A 15,966-nucleotide genomic window follows, 5' to 3' on the forward strand; every position below is an offset into this window, starting at 1 on the left:
GTAAAACATACTCTTGATAAGGGTAAAATTTTGGTTCGATTCTAAAATAACCTATAAAAATATAAAAAAGGCCCTATATTTAAAAATTAATATAGGGCCTTTTTTATATTTTTATAGGTTATTTTAGAATCGAACCAAAATTTTACCCTTATCAAGAGTATGTTTTACCATTAAACTAAAAACCTATGTTATTAAAAAAATAATATTTAACTAAATTTATATTAATGTGTATTAATATTATTTTTGTCTATAAAAATTGTATATAATTATTATTTATTATATATAATTAATTTTATATATAAATATTATTTTTTGTTATTATAAATAAATCAACCAATTTATTTATTTATCCAGCCGCACCTTCCAGTACGGCTACCTTGTTACGACTTCATCTAAATTATATTTTTATATATTATTATTTAACAATAATTTTTATATAATATAATATTTTTCAGATGTGACGGGCGGTGTGTACAAAGCTTAAGAACTTATTCACCGCTATAATTCTAATTAGCGATTACTAGTGATTCCATCTTCATATAAATGAGTTTCAATTTATAATTTGAACTATAAATATATTTTAAATATTATATTTACATATAATAAATATATTGTAATATTTTATGTAACACGTGAGCAGCCCAAAATATAAGGAGCATAATGACTTGACGTAATCTTTTTTATATATTTATTATTAATAATATATTATAAAAATTATTTTTTTATAAAAGGTTACGTTCGTTATAATACTGAAATTAATACTTCACAGCACGAACTGACGACAGCCATGCACTACCTATATATTTTATTAAACTATTAATTTCTTAATATTAAAAATATTGTTAAATTTTGGTAAGGTTTATCGTGTTGCATCGAATTAAGCCACATGTTCCACCACTTGTATAAGCTCCCGTCAATTCCTTTGAATTTAATTCTTGCGAATATACTACTCAGGCGGAATATTTTTTACGTTAGTTATTATATTTATATATAATATAAATATAAAATATTCATAGTTTACAGCTAAGACTACTAGGGTATCTAATCCTATTTGCTACCTTAGCTTTCGTTTTTAAGTGTCAGTAATTATTTAGTATTATGCCTTCGCTTTTGGTATTCCTTTTTGTATCATTGTATTTCACTACTTCTCAAAAAATTCTTAATACTTTAATAATACTCTATTATATTATTATTTATTTATTCTTTAAATTTTACTTAAATATTTTAAAATAAAATTAATATAAAACCTTAAAACGCTTTACGCCTAATAAAGTGAATAACGCTTGCATTTCCTGTATTACCGCTGCTGCTGGCACAGAAATTAGCCAATACTAATTTTTATATATATCAATATTTATATATAAAAAATAAAGTTTACAATATTTTAATAATACTGTCTTCCTTTAAGAAATATTACTTTATCAAGCTTACGCTTATTGTAAAATATTCCCCACTGCTGATTTTTAAAAAAAAATTTAGGCTTTATTTCAATCCTAATGTGATTGTACATTCTTTAAAATCAATTTTTGATTATAACCTTGGTAAGCTTTTATTTTACCAACTAGTTAATCAAATATAAATTTTATTTTAAATAATAATAATTTTTAATATAGTACAATAATTTTTATAATAAATAATGCGCATATAGATTATTATTTAATAAAATTATAATCTATTTAAAATTAAAAATTTATATATCCTCACCTATACACTATGATATTATCATAAATTTGCATGTGTAATGTATATTTCTAGCGTTAATTCTAAGCTAGGATCAAACTCGCAATATAATAATATATATATTTAATTAATATAACATAAATAGAAATTATATGGAAATAAGTAGAATTGAACTACTATTTTTATTATGCAAAAATAAGATTTTACCATTAAACTATATTCCCTTCTAATATATATAATAATATATATTATATAATTCTTAATAGCTTAGTGGTTAAAGCATTCGGCTGTTAACCGAAAGATACTAGTTCAATTCTAGTTTAGGAAGTAAATTTTATATTGTTAATATGAATAAAGAGATTTGAACTCTTATTATAAAAACTAAATTCTAAATTTAGTGCGTTTACCTTTTCGCCATATTCATAAATAATAAATAAATCTAGTAAGATTTGAACTTACATATAAAACTTAGAAGGTTTTTATTTTATCCATTAAATTATAGATTTATATAAGTAATATTGGATTCGAACCAATGATCTTCTGTATGTAAAGCAGAAACTTTACCTCTAAGTTAATTACTTTAAATTTATTATTATAAATAATAAACTTGTAATTTAAAGGATAAAATATATAAGTACGATTTATAAAATAAAAGTTCAAGTCTTTTCAAGTTTAATTAAATATAGCGAAATAGAGCATAAGGAAAGTTCGTCGGATTCATGCTCCGAAGGTAATCGGTTCAATTCCGTTTTTCGCTTATATAAATAATTTATAATTAATTTATTATGTAATTATTTTTTATATAATTAAATATATATAATAAATTTAAAAGGATGTCTATAGTTTTTATTATTGAAGAAAGACGTTATATATATTAACGAAATTTTTATAATATTTTATAAAAAATAATATATATTTATTTTTTATTAATATATAATTATAAAAGTATCTGAATAAAATATTTTTATATAAATATTTTTTAAATAACTTAAGGAATTGAATCATCTTAGTACTTAAAGGAAAATAAAGTAATAACGATTTTCATAGTAGTGGTGAACGAATTGAAATATTTTTAAACATTAATCATGTAAAATTTTAAATAAGTAATATAATAATATATTTTATATGAATATAATTATATATAATATTAAGAATCATCTTATAAAATTTAATATAATAAAAGTTTATAGAGAAATAGTACCGTGAGGGAAGGATGAAAAGAATTTTGAAAAAATAGTGAAAAGAACCTGAATTTTAAATTTAAAAATTTATAATAAAATTAAATTAAATTTTATTATATTCTTGTTGAAGAAAGAATTAGCAAGTTATAATAGGTAGTATATTAATTAGGTTAAATATAGATTTTAAATGAAGCCAAAGTTAACTCGAGTTTATTAGTATAATAATAAACATAAAATTATATTATTTATTATAGACCCGAAATCAAATGATCTAATTATATTTAAAATAAGATTTAAATAATATTAAATTTAAGTTTGAATTGGTTACTGTTGCAAAAGTATCAAATGAAATATAATTAGCGGTGAAATGCCAATCGAATTTGAATATAGCTGGTTCTCTTTGAAATATATGTAAGTATAGTATTTATATATAAATAAATGTAAAACTCTTTTTTAATTAAGTTAATTTTAATAATTAATATTAATATTAATAATTTAAGAATTTTATTTAATAAAATATATATGTTATTAGAATATAAAGGATAAGCTTTATATTCAAAAGGGAAACAGCCCTAATTATAAATTAAGATTTTTAAATATTAATTAAGTTTTAAAAAGAATATAAAATTATTTTTATAATTAAAAAGTAAATTTAGAAGCAGTTATCTTTTAAAGAGTGCGTAAAAGCTCATTAATTTAATAATTTTAGTTCTAAAATAATCGAAAATAAATTAATTATCGATATTATAAAATTTAATATAAATAATTAAATTGGTAAAAGAGCGTTTTGATAATATTTATTTATATGAAAATTAAAATAATAAAATCAAAAGTGATAATGCTAATTTGAGTAATGTAAATATTGGTAAAAATCCAATACTTCTATAATTTAAGGGTTCCTATTTATAATTTATTTAAATAGGGTTAGTCGAATCTTAAGATGAGATGAAATGTGTAATCGATAGTAAATAAGTTAATATTCTTATACTATATAATAATATATATTTTAAAACTAATATAATTATGAAATATTATATTATAAAAAAATTATTAGTATATATTTATTATTATATATTCGTACCGTAAACTGACACTAGTAAATATGTATATATTATTAAGAAGTTGAGATAATTTTTTTTAAGGAACTCGGCAAATTTATCTTGTAACTTAGGGAGAAAAGATACTTATTTAGTTGAAAATAAAAAATTTAAGCGACTGTTTAACAAAAACACAAATCTTTGCTAAATTGAAAAATGAAGTATAAAGATTGACATCTGCCCAGTGCTATTATGTAAAAATAATATATATAATATAAAATTATAATATATATATAAGCTATAGTAAACGGCGGCTGTATCTATAACGGTCCAAAGGTAGCGAAATTCCTTGTCGGGTAAGTTCCGACCTGCATGAAAGATGTAACGACTTAAATGCTGTCTTAAAAAAAATCTTAATGAAATAAAATTATCTGTGAAGATGCAGATTTCTTATATTAGGACAGAAAGACCCTATGAAGCTTTACTATGAATAGATATTGAAAATATATATATAGAGCATAGTATAAATGGGAAATAATGATATTATTTTTTTGGAAATAATGTAATTGTAAATGAAATACCATTTTTTATATATATAAATTCTTAAAAAAATTTTATAACAAATTTTTTAACAATATTTATAAGATAGTTTGACTGGGGCGGTCTCCTCCTATATATAAACGGAGGAGTACAAAGTTATATATGTTATATAAAGATATGTATATAATTAACTGTAAAATTTACAAATTAAACAGAGATTAATGTCGGTCTTAATGATCCGATAATTATTTTATGATAAAATTATCGCTTAACGGATAAAAGTTACTCTAGGGATAACAGGCTAATCTTTTCCGAGAGTCCATATTGACGAAAAGGTTTGGCACCTCGATGTCGGCTTATCGCATCCTAAAGCAGTAGTATGTTTTAAGGGTAAGTCTGTTCGCCTATTAAAGCGATACGTGAGCTGGGTTCAGAACGTCGTGAGACAGTTCGGTCCATATCTAATATAAGTGTTAGAATATTGAAATTATTTTTTTTAGTACGAGAGGATCAAAAAAATTATACCAATGATATATCAATTATTTATTATTGTAATGTTGAGTAGTTAAGTATAAAATTTTAATTGTTGAAGTAATATAAATAAGAAAATTTAGTTTAAAATAATATTCTAATCAGATATATGAATAAAACAATAATTAGAAAAATTATTTTATAGAATTATTATATATGTATAGTAATATATTTAGTATATAATTCCTAATAAGTTGAATATTTAATTATTAATATTTTATTTGCTAAAGTAGCTTAATTGGTAAAGCAACTGATTTGTAATCAGTAGATTATGAGTCCAAATCTCATCATTAGCTTGTGTTATTTATAGTATATAATTATTATGATAAAATTTTTAAAATCAAAAGTAAAAATTTTAAAAAAATTAAATATACCATTTTTATTATATTTATCAAATAAATATAATTATAAATTGATAAATTATAAAATAACATATAAATCTTATTTTGATTTTAAATTAAAATTTATAAGATATATATGTTATAATTATTGTTTAACTTTTAAACAATATTTATATTATATGAAAAAATTAAAATGTTATAAAGAAAATAATATTTATTTTAAATTATTATATATTTTAGAATCTAGATTAGATGTATTTTTAGTTAATATAGGATTTTTTAAAACTATATTGCAATCTAGATATTATATAAAATATAAAAATGTTTATATAAATAATATAAGTTTAAATTATTATAATATACAATTATGTAATAATGATATAATTTTTTTTAATTATAAAATTAAATATATAATTTTAAGAAATTTAATTTATAAATATAATATATATATATATATTTCTAATTTATATAAATATAATTTTATTAAAATTTATAGTTTTAATAATTTTTTTATAATATGTATATATAATTTAAAAATTAAAATATTAAATACTATATTATTAAATAATATATTATATATATATAATAATATATAATTTAATTAAAGATAAATATAATCTAACGGTTAAGATAAAGAATTGTGGTTTCTTTTATATGAGTTCAATTCTCATTATTTATCCTTTTTATATAATAAATTATAATGATATAACTTAAATGGTAAAGTAAATAATTGCAAATTATCATATTTCAGTTCAAATCTGAATATCATTTATATATAAATTAAAGAGATATGGTGAAATTAGGTATACACAATGGACTTTATTAAATATTAATAAATATTAAATGAGTTAATTATAAATTAATAATATTGTTTTATAAGAAAATAATTTTTTTAAATTCTGTAATATATTATTTTATATATTCAAACGACTTTTGATATTTTAAAAGTCTAAATTTAAAAAGAAAATCCATTAACAATTATTGTTGTAAGGGTTCGAATCCCTTTATCTCTAATTATATAGCATTTATAGCTAAGTGGTCGAAAGCAATGGACTCATAATTCATTTTCAATTATTGATCATCAGTAGTTCGAATCTACTTAAATGTAAAATATTAATATAAGTTAATGCCTGAGTGGTTAAAAGGAATGGACTGTAAATCCATTGATTATATATCTACATCAGTTCAAATCTGATTTAACTTATTTAAAAAGAGAAATGACTGAGAGGTTTATAGTTATAAATTGCTAATTTATTGTATATAAATATATATATACCAAGGGTTCGAATCCCTTTTTCTCTATGTAAGGATTTGTAGTTTAATCAGGTTAAAATATTATTTTGTCATAATAAAGAGTACGAGTTCAATTCTCGTCAAATTCGTATATTTTAGAATTACTAGCTTAATTGGTAGAGTACTCGACTTTTAATCGAATGGTTCTGAGTTCGAATCTCAGGTAGTTTAATAATAAATATATAACTTTTATCGTTTAATGGTAAGACATCTTTTTTTCAAGAAGAAAATAGGAATTCGATTTTCCTTAAAAGTATATATTATTATTCAGAATATAGTGTAATGGTAACATATCTATTTTGGAGATAGAAGAATATAGGTTCAAATCCTATTTTTCTGAAATAAAGTATTTATTTTAAATATTTAAAATGAATATTATTATATTAAATATAAATAATAATATATTTAATAATATAATATTTAAATATAAATATACATTTTTTATAAAATTATATTTAAATAATTATATTAAAACATATAAAATAATTAATTATATTATAAAATATTATTATATTTATAATAATTATATATATAAATATACAAAAAATAGAAGTATGATAAAATATAGTAATAGAAAAATAAGAGTTCAAAAAGGAACAGGACAAGCTAGATTAAAAAATAATACATCCCCAGCATGTAAGCAAGGTTCTTGTACGTTTGGTCCTTATTATAATAAGATTAAAATAAAGTATAATAAATTTATATATAAATTAATTTTTATTTATTTATTATTAAATAAACGTAGTAATATAATAATAATAAAATTAGAAAATATATTTGATATTTATTATATGAATAATTATTCTATTAAATATACTATAGATTATTTTATAAATAAGATTTTATATTTTAATGGTATATTAATTTCTGATTATATTAATAATAATAAATGTAAAATATTAAATTTTTATAATATTAATAATAAGTATATTTTATTTAATTTAATATTATATAATTATATTATATTTATAGTTTAAACATAATATGAAAGAAATTATATTAAATTTATATTATAATTATATATTTTATAAGATTAGTTTTATTAAAAATAGATATTATATTATTTATTCTAAAATATATTTAACAAAATTAGATATAAAATATATAATTAAAAATATATTAAAAAAAGATTATAATTTTAATAATATTAAAATTAATTATGTAAATATAAAAAATAATTATAAAAAATATTGTATATTGATTAAATGATATTAAAATTAAAAAAATATAATACTTATAAATATTTTAAAAATTTTGGTAAAAATAATAAAGGACAAATTACTATATATAATAAAGGTGGTGGTAAATTAAAATATAATTATAAAATAATAGATTTTTGGTATGATAATTATAATATAAATATTAATTATAAAATTATTTTATTTAAAAAGTTAAAAAATTATTTTAGAAACACATATATAGGATGTATTATATATTTATCTTTAAAATTAAATAATTTACAAAAATATATTATTTTACAACATAATTATATATTAAATTCTATTTATTATTTAACTAATATTAATTATATAAAAAATGGAAGTTATTTACAATTAAAATATTGTAAATTAGGTACTTATATTTATAATATATCTTATAATAATAAAGGAGGTGTTTTTGTAAGAGCTGCAGGTACTTTTGCACAAATATTAATTTTTTATAAAAATTTAGTATATATAAAGTTACCTTCTAAAAAAATTAAATATATAAATAATAATAATTTTTGTTATATAGGTATAAATAGTAATATTTTATATAATAAATTTAAAATTAAAAATGCTGGGTATAATATATATTATAATATAAAATCAAAAGTAAGAGGTAAATCTAAAAATGTATGTGATCACCCACATGGAGGAGGTAAAGGAAAAACAAGTATAGGTCGTAAATATCCTTGCTCTAGAAAAGGATTACATTCTAAAGGATATAAAAGAAAAAAATAATTTAAATATGAAACATGATAAAGTTATATTGGTTAAAAATTTCTTTAAATAATAAGTATATATTTATTAATTTTAAAAATAAATATAAAAAGAATATGATATTAAATATATATAATAAAAATTTATATATTTATAAAAAATTATTAAATTTATATATTAAAGTATATAATGGTTATAAATTTATACCTATTTATATAAATAAATATAAATTATATAATAAAATAGGTAGTTTTATAAATACTAAATATATTAAAAATAATTTAAAAGAGTTATTATTAAATTAAAAAATGGGTCAAAAAATATATCCTTTAATATTTAGAAGTTTAGTATATAAAAATTATATAAATAATTTTTATATTAATATAGTTAATAATAAATATTATTTAATTAATATTTTATTAATTTATTTTTTATATTATAATTTATATAGTATAAATAGTTATAAAAATTATAATTATTTTGATATTTGTATAAGTTTTAATATTAATAAATTTATAATTACATTTTTATATTATAATAATATAAAATATAATATTTATAATTTGAAATATATTTTTATTTTATTAAATTATTTTAATTATTATTATTATAAATATTATAGTTATATATGTTATTTAAAAATAAAATATATTAATATAATCAATGTTAATATGATAATGTTTTATGTAAAACAATATTATATAAAATATAAATCTTTAAAATTAATATTTAATTATTTATATAGTGATATATTAAAAAAATATAATTATAATATAAAAGGATTAAAAATTAAATTTTCAGGATGTTTTAAAAATAGTTTAAAAACTAAAACTGAAATATATACATATGGAATCATATCATTAAGTACATTATGTAGTAATATTAAATATTTTAATGATATTATAAAGACTAAGTATGGTATTTTAAGTATAAAAATTTGGATAAATAATTAATATAATTATATAATATAATGAATAATATTATAAAAAAAAGTCAAAAAGGAAGAATAAAAGGAAAATTTAATTTAAAATTTTTAAAATTATATTGGGGTATAATTTCATTAAATTCAGGGTTTATTACAAAAAATCAATTAGAAGCTTCTAGATTTATAATGAATAAATATATAAAAAAAATAGGAATATATAATATATGTATAAATTGTACTAAATTTTTAACTAAAAAATCTTTAAAAACTAGAATGGGAGCTGGTAAAGGACCTGTAGAATTATGTGTTAGTGTTATAAAAAAGAATAAGGTATTATTTGAAATTAGTGATGTTTCAGTAAAAATTATTTATTTTTTAACTAAAATGTTATCTTATAAATTATGTTTTAAATTACAATTTATAAGAAAAATTGATTAAAATTAATAAATGAAATTTAAAATAGGTTATGTTTTAAAGAAATTATGTAATAATATTAAGATTATTTGTATTTCATATTATATATATAATTTTAAATATAAAAAATTAATATTAAAAAATTTATATATTAAAGTATATGATTTTAGAAATGAAATTATGATAAATGATTATATAATTATTAGGTTTTATAAAAAAAGTAAGGATTGTAATAATAGAATAGTTAAAGTTTTATGATATATTTAAATAGTATTTTAGATGTTATAGATAATAGTGGAGTATTAAAATTTAAATATATTAATTCTTTGAGTAAATGTAAAAAGATAAAGTATGGAGATATACTTGTAGGTATTGTTTATAAATTATATAGTAATAATTTATATAAAAAATCAGATAAGTGTAAAGGTATATTAGTACAACAAAAAAAATTTTTAAATTTAAAAAAGTATTATTCTATTAAATTTAATAAAAATGCTGTTATTATTTTAAATAATAATTTAAATTCTGTGGGTACTAAAAGTAATTATTATATATTAAAATATATTAAAAATAAATTGAATATAAATATAAAGAAATTAAAAATAAGATTTATTTAATAATGATAGTAAGATTTTTAAATAGAATTAAATATAATTATGGAATAAATAATTATTTTATGTTATATAAATTTAATAAAATTATTTATTATTTAAATATATTATTATATAATTATAATTATTTATTAAAATTTTATGTTATTAGTATATGTAATAAGTATTATATTTTTATTATATTAAATAAATATTATAAAATAAAATATTTTAAAGTGTATATTAAATATAATCAGATATTTTATATGAATTATAATAAGTTATTAAATTTTATTAAATTAAATAAGTATTTTAAAGGATTATTAATTTTATATTCATTTAAATATAAATTTATTACACATATATTATCTTTAAAATATAAGATAGGAGGTATTTTAATATTTTATATTTGTTAAGTATTAAGTTAAATTAAGAAAATGTTAAATTATAAAAGATATATTTTTTTTTATAATAATATTAATAATAATATTTATTATTTAATTTTAGATAGAAAAAATTTTGATTATATATATATTTTATATAATATAGTAAATAATAAAATAATACAATATATTTATATATTAAATATTATATATATATATTATATATATAATAATTTGTTTTATTTATTATTAAAAATGTATAAACATATTTTTTTTTATAATATAATTAAACAAAAAAATGAAATATATAAATTAAAATTAAATATAATAGGTATTAATTATAAATTTTATTATTTAGAAAAGTATAATTTAATAATTTTTAAATTAAAATATAATCATAAGATAATTATTAAAATACCAAAAATAATTTATTGTAAAATTTATGTTAATAAAAATATATTATATATGTATAGTATTAATTTATTTATATTATATTCAATTGGTAATTTAATTAATTCATTTCAATATATTAATAAATATAAAGAATTAGGAATAAAAATATTATGATTGTTAGAGATAGTAGAAATAAGTTATATAATTATTATTTATTATATTATATATTAATATTATTAAAAAGTATTTTTATTATATTAATTTTTAGAATTAAGTTTAATTTTATTTATTTTTTAAAAAATTATTTTATTTTGATAATATATTTAAAATTGTATTATATTATTTATGAATTTAATAGTTTTGTTTATAAAAATAATTATAATTTTAATTATATATTTTTTTATATTTATAAATATAATAAAATAAATTTTAAAAATAAAAATAATATATGTAATAAAATTAATATTATAGAAAAAATTATTGAAATTAAAAAAATTTCTTATACTATAAAAAAAGGAAGAATTAAGAGATATAAAATTTTAACATTAATAGGTAATAAACAAGGTTGGATAGGTATAGGTATAGGAAAAAATAGTAACATAAATAAAGCTATTATATTATCAAAAATTAATGCATTAAATAATATTTATTATTTTAAATATTCAATATTAAATGTATATAAATTAAAATATATTTATATTAATAGTTCAAAATTTTTTGTAAAATTGCAGTTTAAAATTTATAGTTATATTAATGTAAGATTTTTATTATTAAAATATTTATTAGAATGTTTGGGATATTTAAATTGTAAAATTATTATATATCATAATATTATACATAATAAGTATAATTTATTAAATAAAATATTGTTAATGTTATTTAATATATTTTAAAAAAAATGGTATTATATTTAAATAAAAATTTATATATTGTATATATATTGAAATATATATATGGATTAAATTTATATAAATTTAATTTATTATTATGTTTAAATAATATAAGTATATTTAATATTAAAAGTAATATTGTAAAAATTAAAATAAGTATGTATAGATTGAATATATATATACATAAAAATTTGAAAATAAGAATAAATAATATAATAATTAATAAAATTAAAAAATTTAATGTAAAATGAAAAAACGTTCTTCTATAAAAAAAATATGTAATAAATGTAAATTAATTAAACGTTTTAAAAAATTACATATAATTTGTATAAATAAAAAGCATAAACAAACACAATGATAGTTTTACATAATAATTATATAATATTTTTGTATTTTAAATTAACTTTAAAAAATACATTAATAACTGTATCTAAATATAAAAAATATAATAATAATTTTATATATGTTAAAAATTTAAAATATATTTCATGTGGATGTTTAAAATCTTTTAAAAATAGATTAAAAAGTACTATAATAGCAAATAATATTATTACTATTAATGTAATAAAATATTTAATAAATAAAAATTTATTGAATATTAATATTATTTTTAATGGTATAAATTCTTATAGAATACATATATTAAAATTATTATTAAATATTAAATATAAGAATAAAAAATTAAATATAAATAAATTATTTGATGTAACTTCTATATCATATAATGGATGTAAAATTTCAAAAAAAAAATGTTAATAATAAATAAATTATTATATAAAAAAACAATAAAAAAAAATAAAAATAATAAAAAAAATAATTTTTTATTAAATAAATGCCCTCAAAAAAAAGGTATTGTATTAAAAATATTAATTAAAACTCCTAAAAAACCAAATTCAGCTTTAAGAAAAGTTGCAAAAATAAAATTATCAAATAATAAAGAATTATTAGCATATATTCCTGGGGAAGGAAAATCTGTTCAAGAACATAATTTTGTATTAATAAAAGGTGGTAGGGTAAAAGATTTACCAGGTATAAAATATAAAATAATTAGAGGTTCTTTAGATTCTATAGGGGTTTTAAATAGAAAAACTTCTAGATCTAAATATGGAGTAAAAAAAAAATAAATAAAATACTATATATAATGATAATGATATTTAAATATTTTATAAAAATATTTTTAAAAAAAGGTAAATTTAATAAAAGTATAAAATTATTAATATATATATTATATTTATTAAAAAAAATAACTAATAAATTAAGTATATTTATTTTTAATAAGGCTATAAAAAATTTATTATTACCTTTTTCATTTTATAAAATAAAAATTAATACTAATAAATATAATATACCTATAATTATAACATATGAACAATCTATATTTAATGTATATAAATTATTTAATAAAATAATAAAAAATAAAGATTTATTATTATATAAAGTTATTTGTAAGTATTTAATTTTAAGTTATAATAAAGAAGGTGATTTATATAAAATTAAATTAAATTTAATAAAACAATTTATATCTAATAGGGCATATATATATTTATTAGATAAAAAAAAATAATAAAAATTAATTAATATTATGGATTATATTATTATTTATAATACAGTAAAGAGATACTATAATTTTTATATTTATGAATAATAAATTATTTATAAGAAATAAACAACATATAAATTTAGGTACTATAGGTCATGTAGATCATGGTAAAACAACTTTAACAACAGCAATATCTTATTTATTAAATTTACAAGGATTATCAAAAAAATATAATTATTCTGATATTGATTCAGCTCCTGAAGAAAAAATAAGAGGTATAACTATTAATACTACACATATAGAATATGAAACAATAACAAAACATTGTGCTCATATTGATTGTCCTGGTCATTCAGATTATATTAAAAATATGATTATAGGAGCTACACAAATGGATATAGCAATTTTAGTAATATCTATAATAGATGGTATAATGCCTCAAACATACGAACATTTATTATTAATTAAACAAATAGGTATTAAGAATGTAATAATTTTTTTAAATAAAGAGGATTTATGCAATGATATTGAATTAATTGATTTTATTAAATTAGAAATAAATGAGTTATTAGTTAAATATAATTTTAATTTAGATAATATTCATATATTAACTGGATCTGCATTAAATGTAATTAATATAATACAAAAAAATAAAAATTATGAATTAATAAAATCTAATATTTGGATACAAAAATTAAATGATTTAATTAATATAATTGATAGTATTCAAATAAATAGAGATAAATTAAATGATAGTTTTTTAATGTCTATAGAAGATGTATTTTCAATTACTGGTAGAGGTACTGTAGTAACTGGTAAAATAGATCAAGGATATATAAATTTAAATGAGGAAGTAGAAATTTTAAAATTTGAAAAATCATCAATTTTTACAACAGTTATTGGGTTAGAAATGTTTAAAAAGCAATTAGTTCAAGCTCAATCAGGAGATAATGTAGGTATTTTATTAAGAAATGTTCAAAAAAATGAAATAAAAAGAGGTATGATTTTATCTACTCCAAATAAATTAAAAGTATATAAATCTTTTATAGCTGAAACATATATATTAACTAAAGAAGAAGGAGGTCGTCATAAACCTTTTAATATTGGTTATAAACCTCAATTTTTTATTCATACAGTAGATGTAACTGGAGAAATAAAAAATATATATTTAAATAATAATATTCAAAAAATAGGAATGCCTGGAGATAAATTAACTTTACATATAGAATTAAAACATTATATTGTATTAATTTTAAATCAAAAATTTTCTATAAGAGAAGGAGGTAAAACTATAGGAGCAGGTATTATAATAGATATTATAAATTAATAAAATATGTTAAAACAAAAAAATAATAATAGTATATTAAATAAAATTTTTATAAAAAAAATATTTAAATTTATTAAATATTTTAGTATATTTTATTATAATATATATATATGGATATATATAATTATTTTAATATATATTTTTATTAATAAAAATAAATATTATAAAATAATTATATATAATAAATATAAATATTTAATAAATTTTTTATTTATAATATTATTATTAAATAAATGTCAAAAATCAGATTTGAACTGATAACACATGGATCTTCAATCCATTGCTCTACCATTGAGCTATAATGACTTAATATATAATATATTAATAGAATATAACCAAAAGGTTAAGGTAATGAATTTTGATTTCATTAATATAGGTTCGAATCCTATTATTCTAAAATAAAATAATGAATATAATTTAAAGATAAAATACAATTTTACCAAAATTGTTATAAGAGTTTAATTCTCTTTATTCATATATATTAAAATTATGTCTTTAATTTAAAGTAAAAATATAAATTTCCAAAATTTATAATAAAGGTTCAAATCCTTTAAGACATGTATATAATAATATTATTAAATATATATAAAAATTAATGAGTATTTTATATAAATGTAAATTTTTAGTAAAAAATATTGATAATAATAAAATTAATTTAAATCCTATTTTAAATTCAAAATTTAAAATATATAATATTAATATAAATTTATTAAATAAAAAAATAATTGAATATATTAACAAATATAAGTTTAATATTTTTATTATTTATATTTATACTAATAAAAATTTTAAAATAATATGTAATTATACAATATTTAATTTATATAAACAATATTATAATAAATTAAATAAAATATATTTAATATATAAAATATTATTATATAAAAAAATTCAATTATTATTTTATAATATAAATCAATTGTTAAATATTATAATTAATAATATTAAAATAATAAATTATAAAAAAAAATAAAATATC

General features: G+C 15.3%; 20 protein-coding genes and 24 non-coding genes across 44 annotated transcripts; 37 read left to right on the forward strand and 7 right to left on the reverse strand. All coding sequences in view use genetic code 11, as the record gives it.

The window, feature by feature from the left end:
* Window positions 1–114: 114 nt before the first annotated feature.
* Window positions 115–185, reverse strand: I6V24_pgt01. Its single transcript has one exon. It is a non-coding gene; the product is annotated as a tRNA-Ile (tRNA).
* A 150-nt stretch (window positions 186–335) lies between these two features.
* I6V24_pgr02 lies at window positions 336–1,792 on the reverse strand. The gene has a single exon. It is a non-coding gene; the product is annotated as a small subunit ribosomal RNA (ribosomal RNA).
* Window positions 1,793–1,833: 41 nt separating this feature from the next.
* I6V24_pgt02 lies at window positions 1,834–1,904 on the reverse strand. The gene has a single exon. It is a non-coding gene; the product is annotated as a tRNA-Ala (tRNA).
* Window positions 1,905–1,936: 32 nt separating this feature from the next.
* Window positions 1,937–2,008, forward strand: I6V24_pgt03. Its single transcript has one exon. It is a non-coding gene; the product is annotated as a tRNA-Asn (tRNA).
* Window positions 2,009–2,026: 18 nt separating this feature from the next.
* I6V24_pgt04 lies at window positions 2,027–2,104 on the reverse strand. Its single transcript has one exon. It is a non-coding gene; the product is annotated as a tRNA-Leu (tRNA).
* Window positions 2,105–2,114: 10 nt separating this feature from the next.
* On the reverse strand, window positions 2,115–2,186 carry I6V24_pgt05. Its single transcript has one exon. It is a non-coding gene; the product is annotated as a tRNA-Arg (tRNA).
* Window positions 2,187–2,189: 3 nt separating this feature from the next.
* On the reverse strand, window positions 2,190–2,261 carry I6V24_pgt06. Its single transcript has one exon. It is a non-coding gene; the product is annotated as a tRNA-Val (tRNA).
* Window positions 2,262–2,283: 22 nt separating this feature from the next.
* Window positions 2,284–2,355, forward strand: I6V24_pgt07. The gene has a single exon. It is a non-coding gene; the product is annotated as a tRNA-Arg (tRNA).
* An 8-nt stretch (window positions 2,356–2,363) lies between these two features.
* I6V24_pgt08 lies at window positions 2,364–2,435 on the forward strand. Its single transcript has one exon. It is a non-coding gene; the product is annotated as a tRNA-Met (tRNA).
* A 48-nt stretch (window positions 2,436–2,483) lies between these two features.
* On the forward strand, window positions 2,484–5,173 carry I6V24_pgr01. Its single transcript has one exon. It is a non-coding gene; the product is annotated as a large subunit ribosomal RNA (ribosomal RNA).
* Window positions 5,174–5,192: 19 nt separating this feature from the next.
* Window positions 5,193–5,265, forward strand: I6V24_pgt09. Its single transcript has one exon. It is a non-coding gene; the product is annotated as a tRNA-Thr (tRNA).
* A 26-nt stretch (window positions 5,266–5,291) lies between these two features.
* On the forward strand, window positions 5,292–5,906 carry I6V24_pgp29 (ribosomal protein S4). Its single transcript has one exon. The coding sequence runs from the start codon at window positions 5,292–5,294 to the stop codon at window positions 5,904–5,906; it is 615 nt and encodes a 204-aa protein (YP_009967060.1).
* An 11-nt stretch (window positions 5,907–5,917) lies between these two features.
* I6V24_pgt10 lies at window positions 5,918–5,989 on the forward strand. Its single transcript has one exon. It is a non-coding gene; the product is annotated as a tRNA-His (tRNA).
* Window positions 5,990–6,009: 20 nt separating this feature from the next.
* On the forward strand, window positions 6,010–6,081 carry I6V24_pgt11. Its single transcript has one exon. It is a non-coding gene; the product is annotated as a tRNA-Cys (tRNA).
* Window positions 6,082–6,331: 250 nt separating this feature from the next.
* On the forward strand, window positions 6,332–6,418 carry I6V24_pgt12. The gene has a single exon. It is a non-coding gene; the product is annotated as a tRNA-Met (tRNA).
* A 12-nt stretch (window positions 6,419–6,430) lies between these two features.
* On the forward strand, window positions 6,431–6,514 carry I6V24_pgt13. Its single transcript has one exon. It is a non-coding gene; the product is annotated as a tRNA-Tyr (tRNA).
* Window positions 6,515–6,521: 7 nt separating this feature from the next.
* On the forward strand, window positions 6,522–6,612 carry I6V24_pgt14. Its single transcript has one exon. It is a non-coding gene; the product is annotated as a tRNA-Ser (tRNA).
* A 5-nt stretch (window positions 6,613–6,617) lies between these two features.
* I6V24_pgt15 lies at window positions 6,618–6,692 on the forward strand. Its single transcript has one exon. It is a non-coding gene; the product is annotated as a tRNA-Asp (tRNA).
* A 9-nt stretch (window positions 6,693–6,701) lies between these two features.
* Window positions 6,702–6,774, forward strand: I6V24_pgt16. The gene has a single exon. It is a non-coding gene; the product is annotated as a tRNA-Lys (tRNA).
* Window positions 6,775–6,788: 14 nt separating this feature from the next.
* Window positions 6,789–6,859, forward strand: I6V24_pgt17. Its single transcript has one exon. It is a non-coding gene; the product is annotated as a tRNA-Glu (tRNA).
* Window positions 6,860–6,871: 12 nt separating this feature from the next.
* On the forward strand, window positions 6,872–6,943 carry I6V24_pgt18. Its single transcript has one exon. It is a non-coding gene; the product is annotated as a tRNA-Pro (tRNA).
* Window positions 6,944–6,971: 28 nt separating this feature from the next.
* On the forward strand, window positions 6,972–7,580 carry I6V24_pgp28 (50S ribosomal protein L4). The gene has a single exon. The coding sequence runs from the start codon at window positions 6,972–6,974 to the stop codon at window positions 7,578–7,580; it is 609 nt and encodes a 202-aa protein (YP_009967061.1).
* Window positions 7,581–7,587: 7 nt separating this feature from the next.
* I6V24_pgp27 (ribosomal protein L23) lies at window positions 7,588–7,812 on the forward strand. Its single transcript has one exon. The coding sequence runs from the start codon at window positions 7,588–7,590 to the stop codon at window positions 7,810–7,812; it is 225 nt and encodes a 74-aa protein (YP_009967062.1).
* Window positions 7,809–8,546, forward strand: I6V24_pgp26 (ribosomal protein L2). Its single transcript has one exon. The coding sequence runs from the start codon at window positions 7,809–7,811 to the stop codon at window positions 8,544–8,546; it is 738 nt and encodes a 245-aa protein (YP_009967063.1).
* A 14-nt stretch (window positions 8,547–8,560) lies between these two features.
* I6V24_pgp25 (ribosomal protein S19) lies at window positions 8,561–8,830 on the forward strand. Its single transcript has one exon. The coding sequence runs from the start codon at window positions 8,561–8,563 to the stop codon at window positions 8,828–8,830; it is 270 nt and encodes an 89-aa protein (YP_009967064.1).
* Window positions 8,831–8,833: 3 nt separating this feature from the next.
* On the forward strand, window positions 8,834–9,478 carry I6V24_pgp24 (ribosomal protein S3). Its single transcript has one exon. The coding sequence runs from the start codon at window positions 8,834–8,836 to the stop codon at window positions 9,476–9,478; it is 645 nt and encodes a 214-aa protein (YP_009967065.1).
* Window positions 9,479–9,495: 17 nt separating this feature from the next.
* On the forward strand, window positions 9,496–9,888 carry I6V24_pgp23 (ribosomal protein L16). The gene has a single exon. It carries the CDS (start codon window positions 9,496–9,498, stop codon window positions 9,886–9,888), a length of 393 nt encoding a protein of 130 aa, YP_009967066.1.
* A 9-nt stretch (window positions 9,889–9,897) lies between these two features.
* On the forward strand, window positions 9,898–10,122 carry I6V24_pgp22 (ribosomal protein S17). The gene has a single exon. The coding sequence runs from the start codon at window positions 9,898–9,900 to the stop codon at window positions 10,120–10,122; it is 225 nt and encodes a 74-aa protein (YP_009967067.1).
* Window positions 10,119–10,481, forward strand: I6V24_pgp21 (ribosomal protein L14). Its single transcript has one exon. The coding sequence runs from the start codon at window positions 10,119–10,121 to the stop codon at window positions 10,479–10,481; it is 363 nt and encodes a 120-aa protein (YP_009967068.1).
* Window positions 10,482–10,483: 2 nt separating this feature from the next.
* On the forward strand, window positions 10,484–10,870 carry I6V24_pgp20 (ribosomal protein S8). Its single transcript has one exon. It carries the CDS (start codon window positions 10,484–10,486, stop codon window positions 10,868–10,870), a length of 387 nt encoding a protein of 128 aa, YP_009967069.1.
* Window positions 10,871–10,891: 21 nt separating this feature from the next.
* Window positions 10,892–11,404, forward strand: I6V24_pgp19 (ribosomal protein L6). The gene has a single exon. It carries the CDS (start codon window positions 10,892–10,894, stop codon window positions 11,402–11,404), a length of 513 nt encoding a protein of 170 aa, YP_009967070.1.
* Window positions 11,401–12,123, forward strand: I6V24_pgp18 (ribosomal protein S5). Its single transcript has one exon. The coding sequence runs from the start codon at window positions 11,401–11,403 to the stop codon at window positions 12,121–12,123; it is 723 nt and encodes a 240-aa protein (YP_009967071.1).
* Window positions 12,124–12,128: 5 nt separating this feature from the next.
* I6V24_pgp17 (hypothetical protein) lies at window positions 12,129–12,371 on the forward strand. Its single transcript has one exon. It carries the CDS (start codon window positions 12,129–12,131, stop codon window positions 12,369–12,371), a length of 243 nt encoding a protein of 80 aa, YP_009967072.1.
* On the forward strand, window positions 12,368–12,478 carry I6V24_pgp16 (ribosomal protein L36). Its single transcript has one exon. It carries the CDS (start codon window positions 12,368–12,370, stop codon window positions 12,476–12,478), a length of 111 nt encoding a protein of 36 aa, YP_009967073.1.
* Window positions 12,475–12,876, forward strand: I6V24_pgp15 (ribosomal protein S11). Its single transcript has one exon. The coding sequence runs from the start codon at window positions 12,475–12,477 to the stop codon at window positions 12,874–12,876; it is 402 nt and encodes a 133-aa protein (YP_009967074.1).
* I6V24_pgp14 (ribosomal protein S12) lies at window positions 12,870–13,244 on the forward strand. The gene has a single exon. The coding sequence runs from the start codon at window positions 12,870–12,872 to the stop codon at window positions 13,242–13,244; it is 375 nt and encodes a 124-aa protein (YP_009967075.1).
* A 17-nt stretch (window positions 13,245–13,261) lies between these two features.
* On the forward strand, window positions 13,262–13,684 carry I6V24_pgp13 (ribosomal protein S7). Its single transcript has one exon. It carries the CDS (start codon window positions 13,262–13,264, stop codon window positions 13,682–13,684), a length of 423 nt encoding a protein of 140 aa, YP_009967076.1.
* Window positions 13,685–13,757: 73 nt separating this feature from the next.
* On the forward strand, window positions 13,758–14,987 carry I6V24_pgp12 (elongation factor Tu). The gene has a single exon. It carries the CDS (start codon window positions 13,758–13,760, stop codon window positions 14,985–14,987), a length of 1,230 nt encoding a protein of 409 aa, YP_009967077.1.
* Window positions 14,988–14,993: 6 nt separating this feature from the next.
* I6V24_pgp11 (hypothetical protein) lies at window positions 14,994–15,245 on the forward strand. Its single transcript has one exon. The coding sequence runs from the start codon at window positions 14,994–14,996 to the stop codon at window positions 15,243–15,245; it is 252 nt and encodes an 83-aa protein (YP_009967078.1).
* I6V24_pgt19 lies at window positions 15,222–15,293 on the reverse strand. Its single transcript has one exon. It is a non-coding gene; the product is annotated as a tRNA-Phe (tRNA).
* A 19-nt stretch (window positions 15,294–15,312) lies between these two features.
* Window positions 15,313–15,384, forward strand: I6V24_pgt20. Its single transcript has one exon. It is a non-coding gene; the product is annotated as a tRNA-Gln (tRNA).
* A 9-nt stretch (window positions 15,385–15,393) lies between these two features.
* On the forward strand, window positions 15,394–15,464 carry I6V24_pgt21. Its single transcript has one exon. It is a non-coding gene; the product is annotated as a tRNA-Gly (tRNA).
* A 12-nt stretch (window positions 15,465–15,476) lies between these two features.
* On the forward strand, window positions 15,477–15,547 carry I6V24_pgt22. Its single transcript has one exon. It is a non-coding gene; the product is annotated as a tRNA-Trp (tRNA).
* Window positions 15,548–15,582: 35 nt separating this feature from the next.
* On the forward strand, window positions 15,583–15,960 carry I6V24_pgp10 (ribosomal protein L11). The gene has a single exon. The coding sequence runs from the start codon at window positions 15,583–15,585 to the stop codon at window positions 15,958–15,960; it is 378 nt and encodes a 125-aa protein (YP_009967079.1).
* Window positions 15,961–15,966: the final 6 nt, after the last annotated feature.

This window comes from Plasmodium knowlesi, apicoplast (assembly GCF_000006355.2).
Source record: "Plasmodium knowlesi strain H apicoplast, complete genome".
Taxonomy (NCBI): Eukaryota; Apicomplexa; class Aconoidasida; order Haemosporida; family Plasmodiidae; genus Plasmodium; species Plasmodium knowlesi.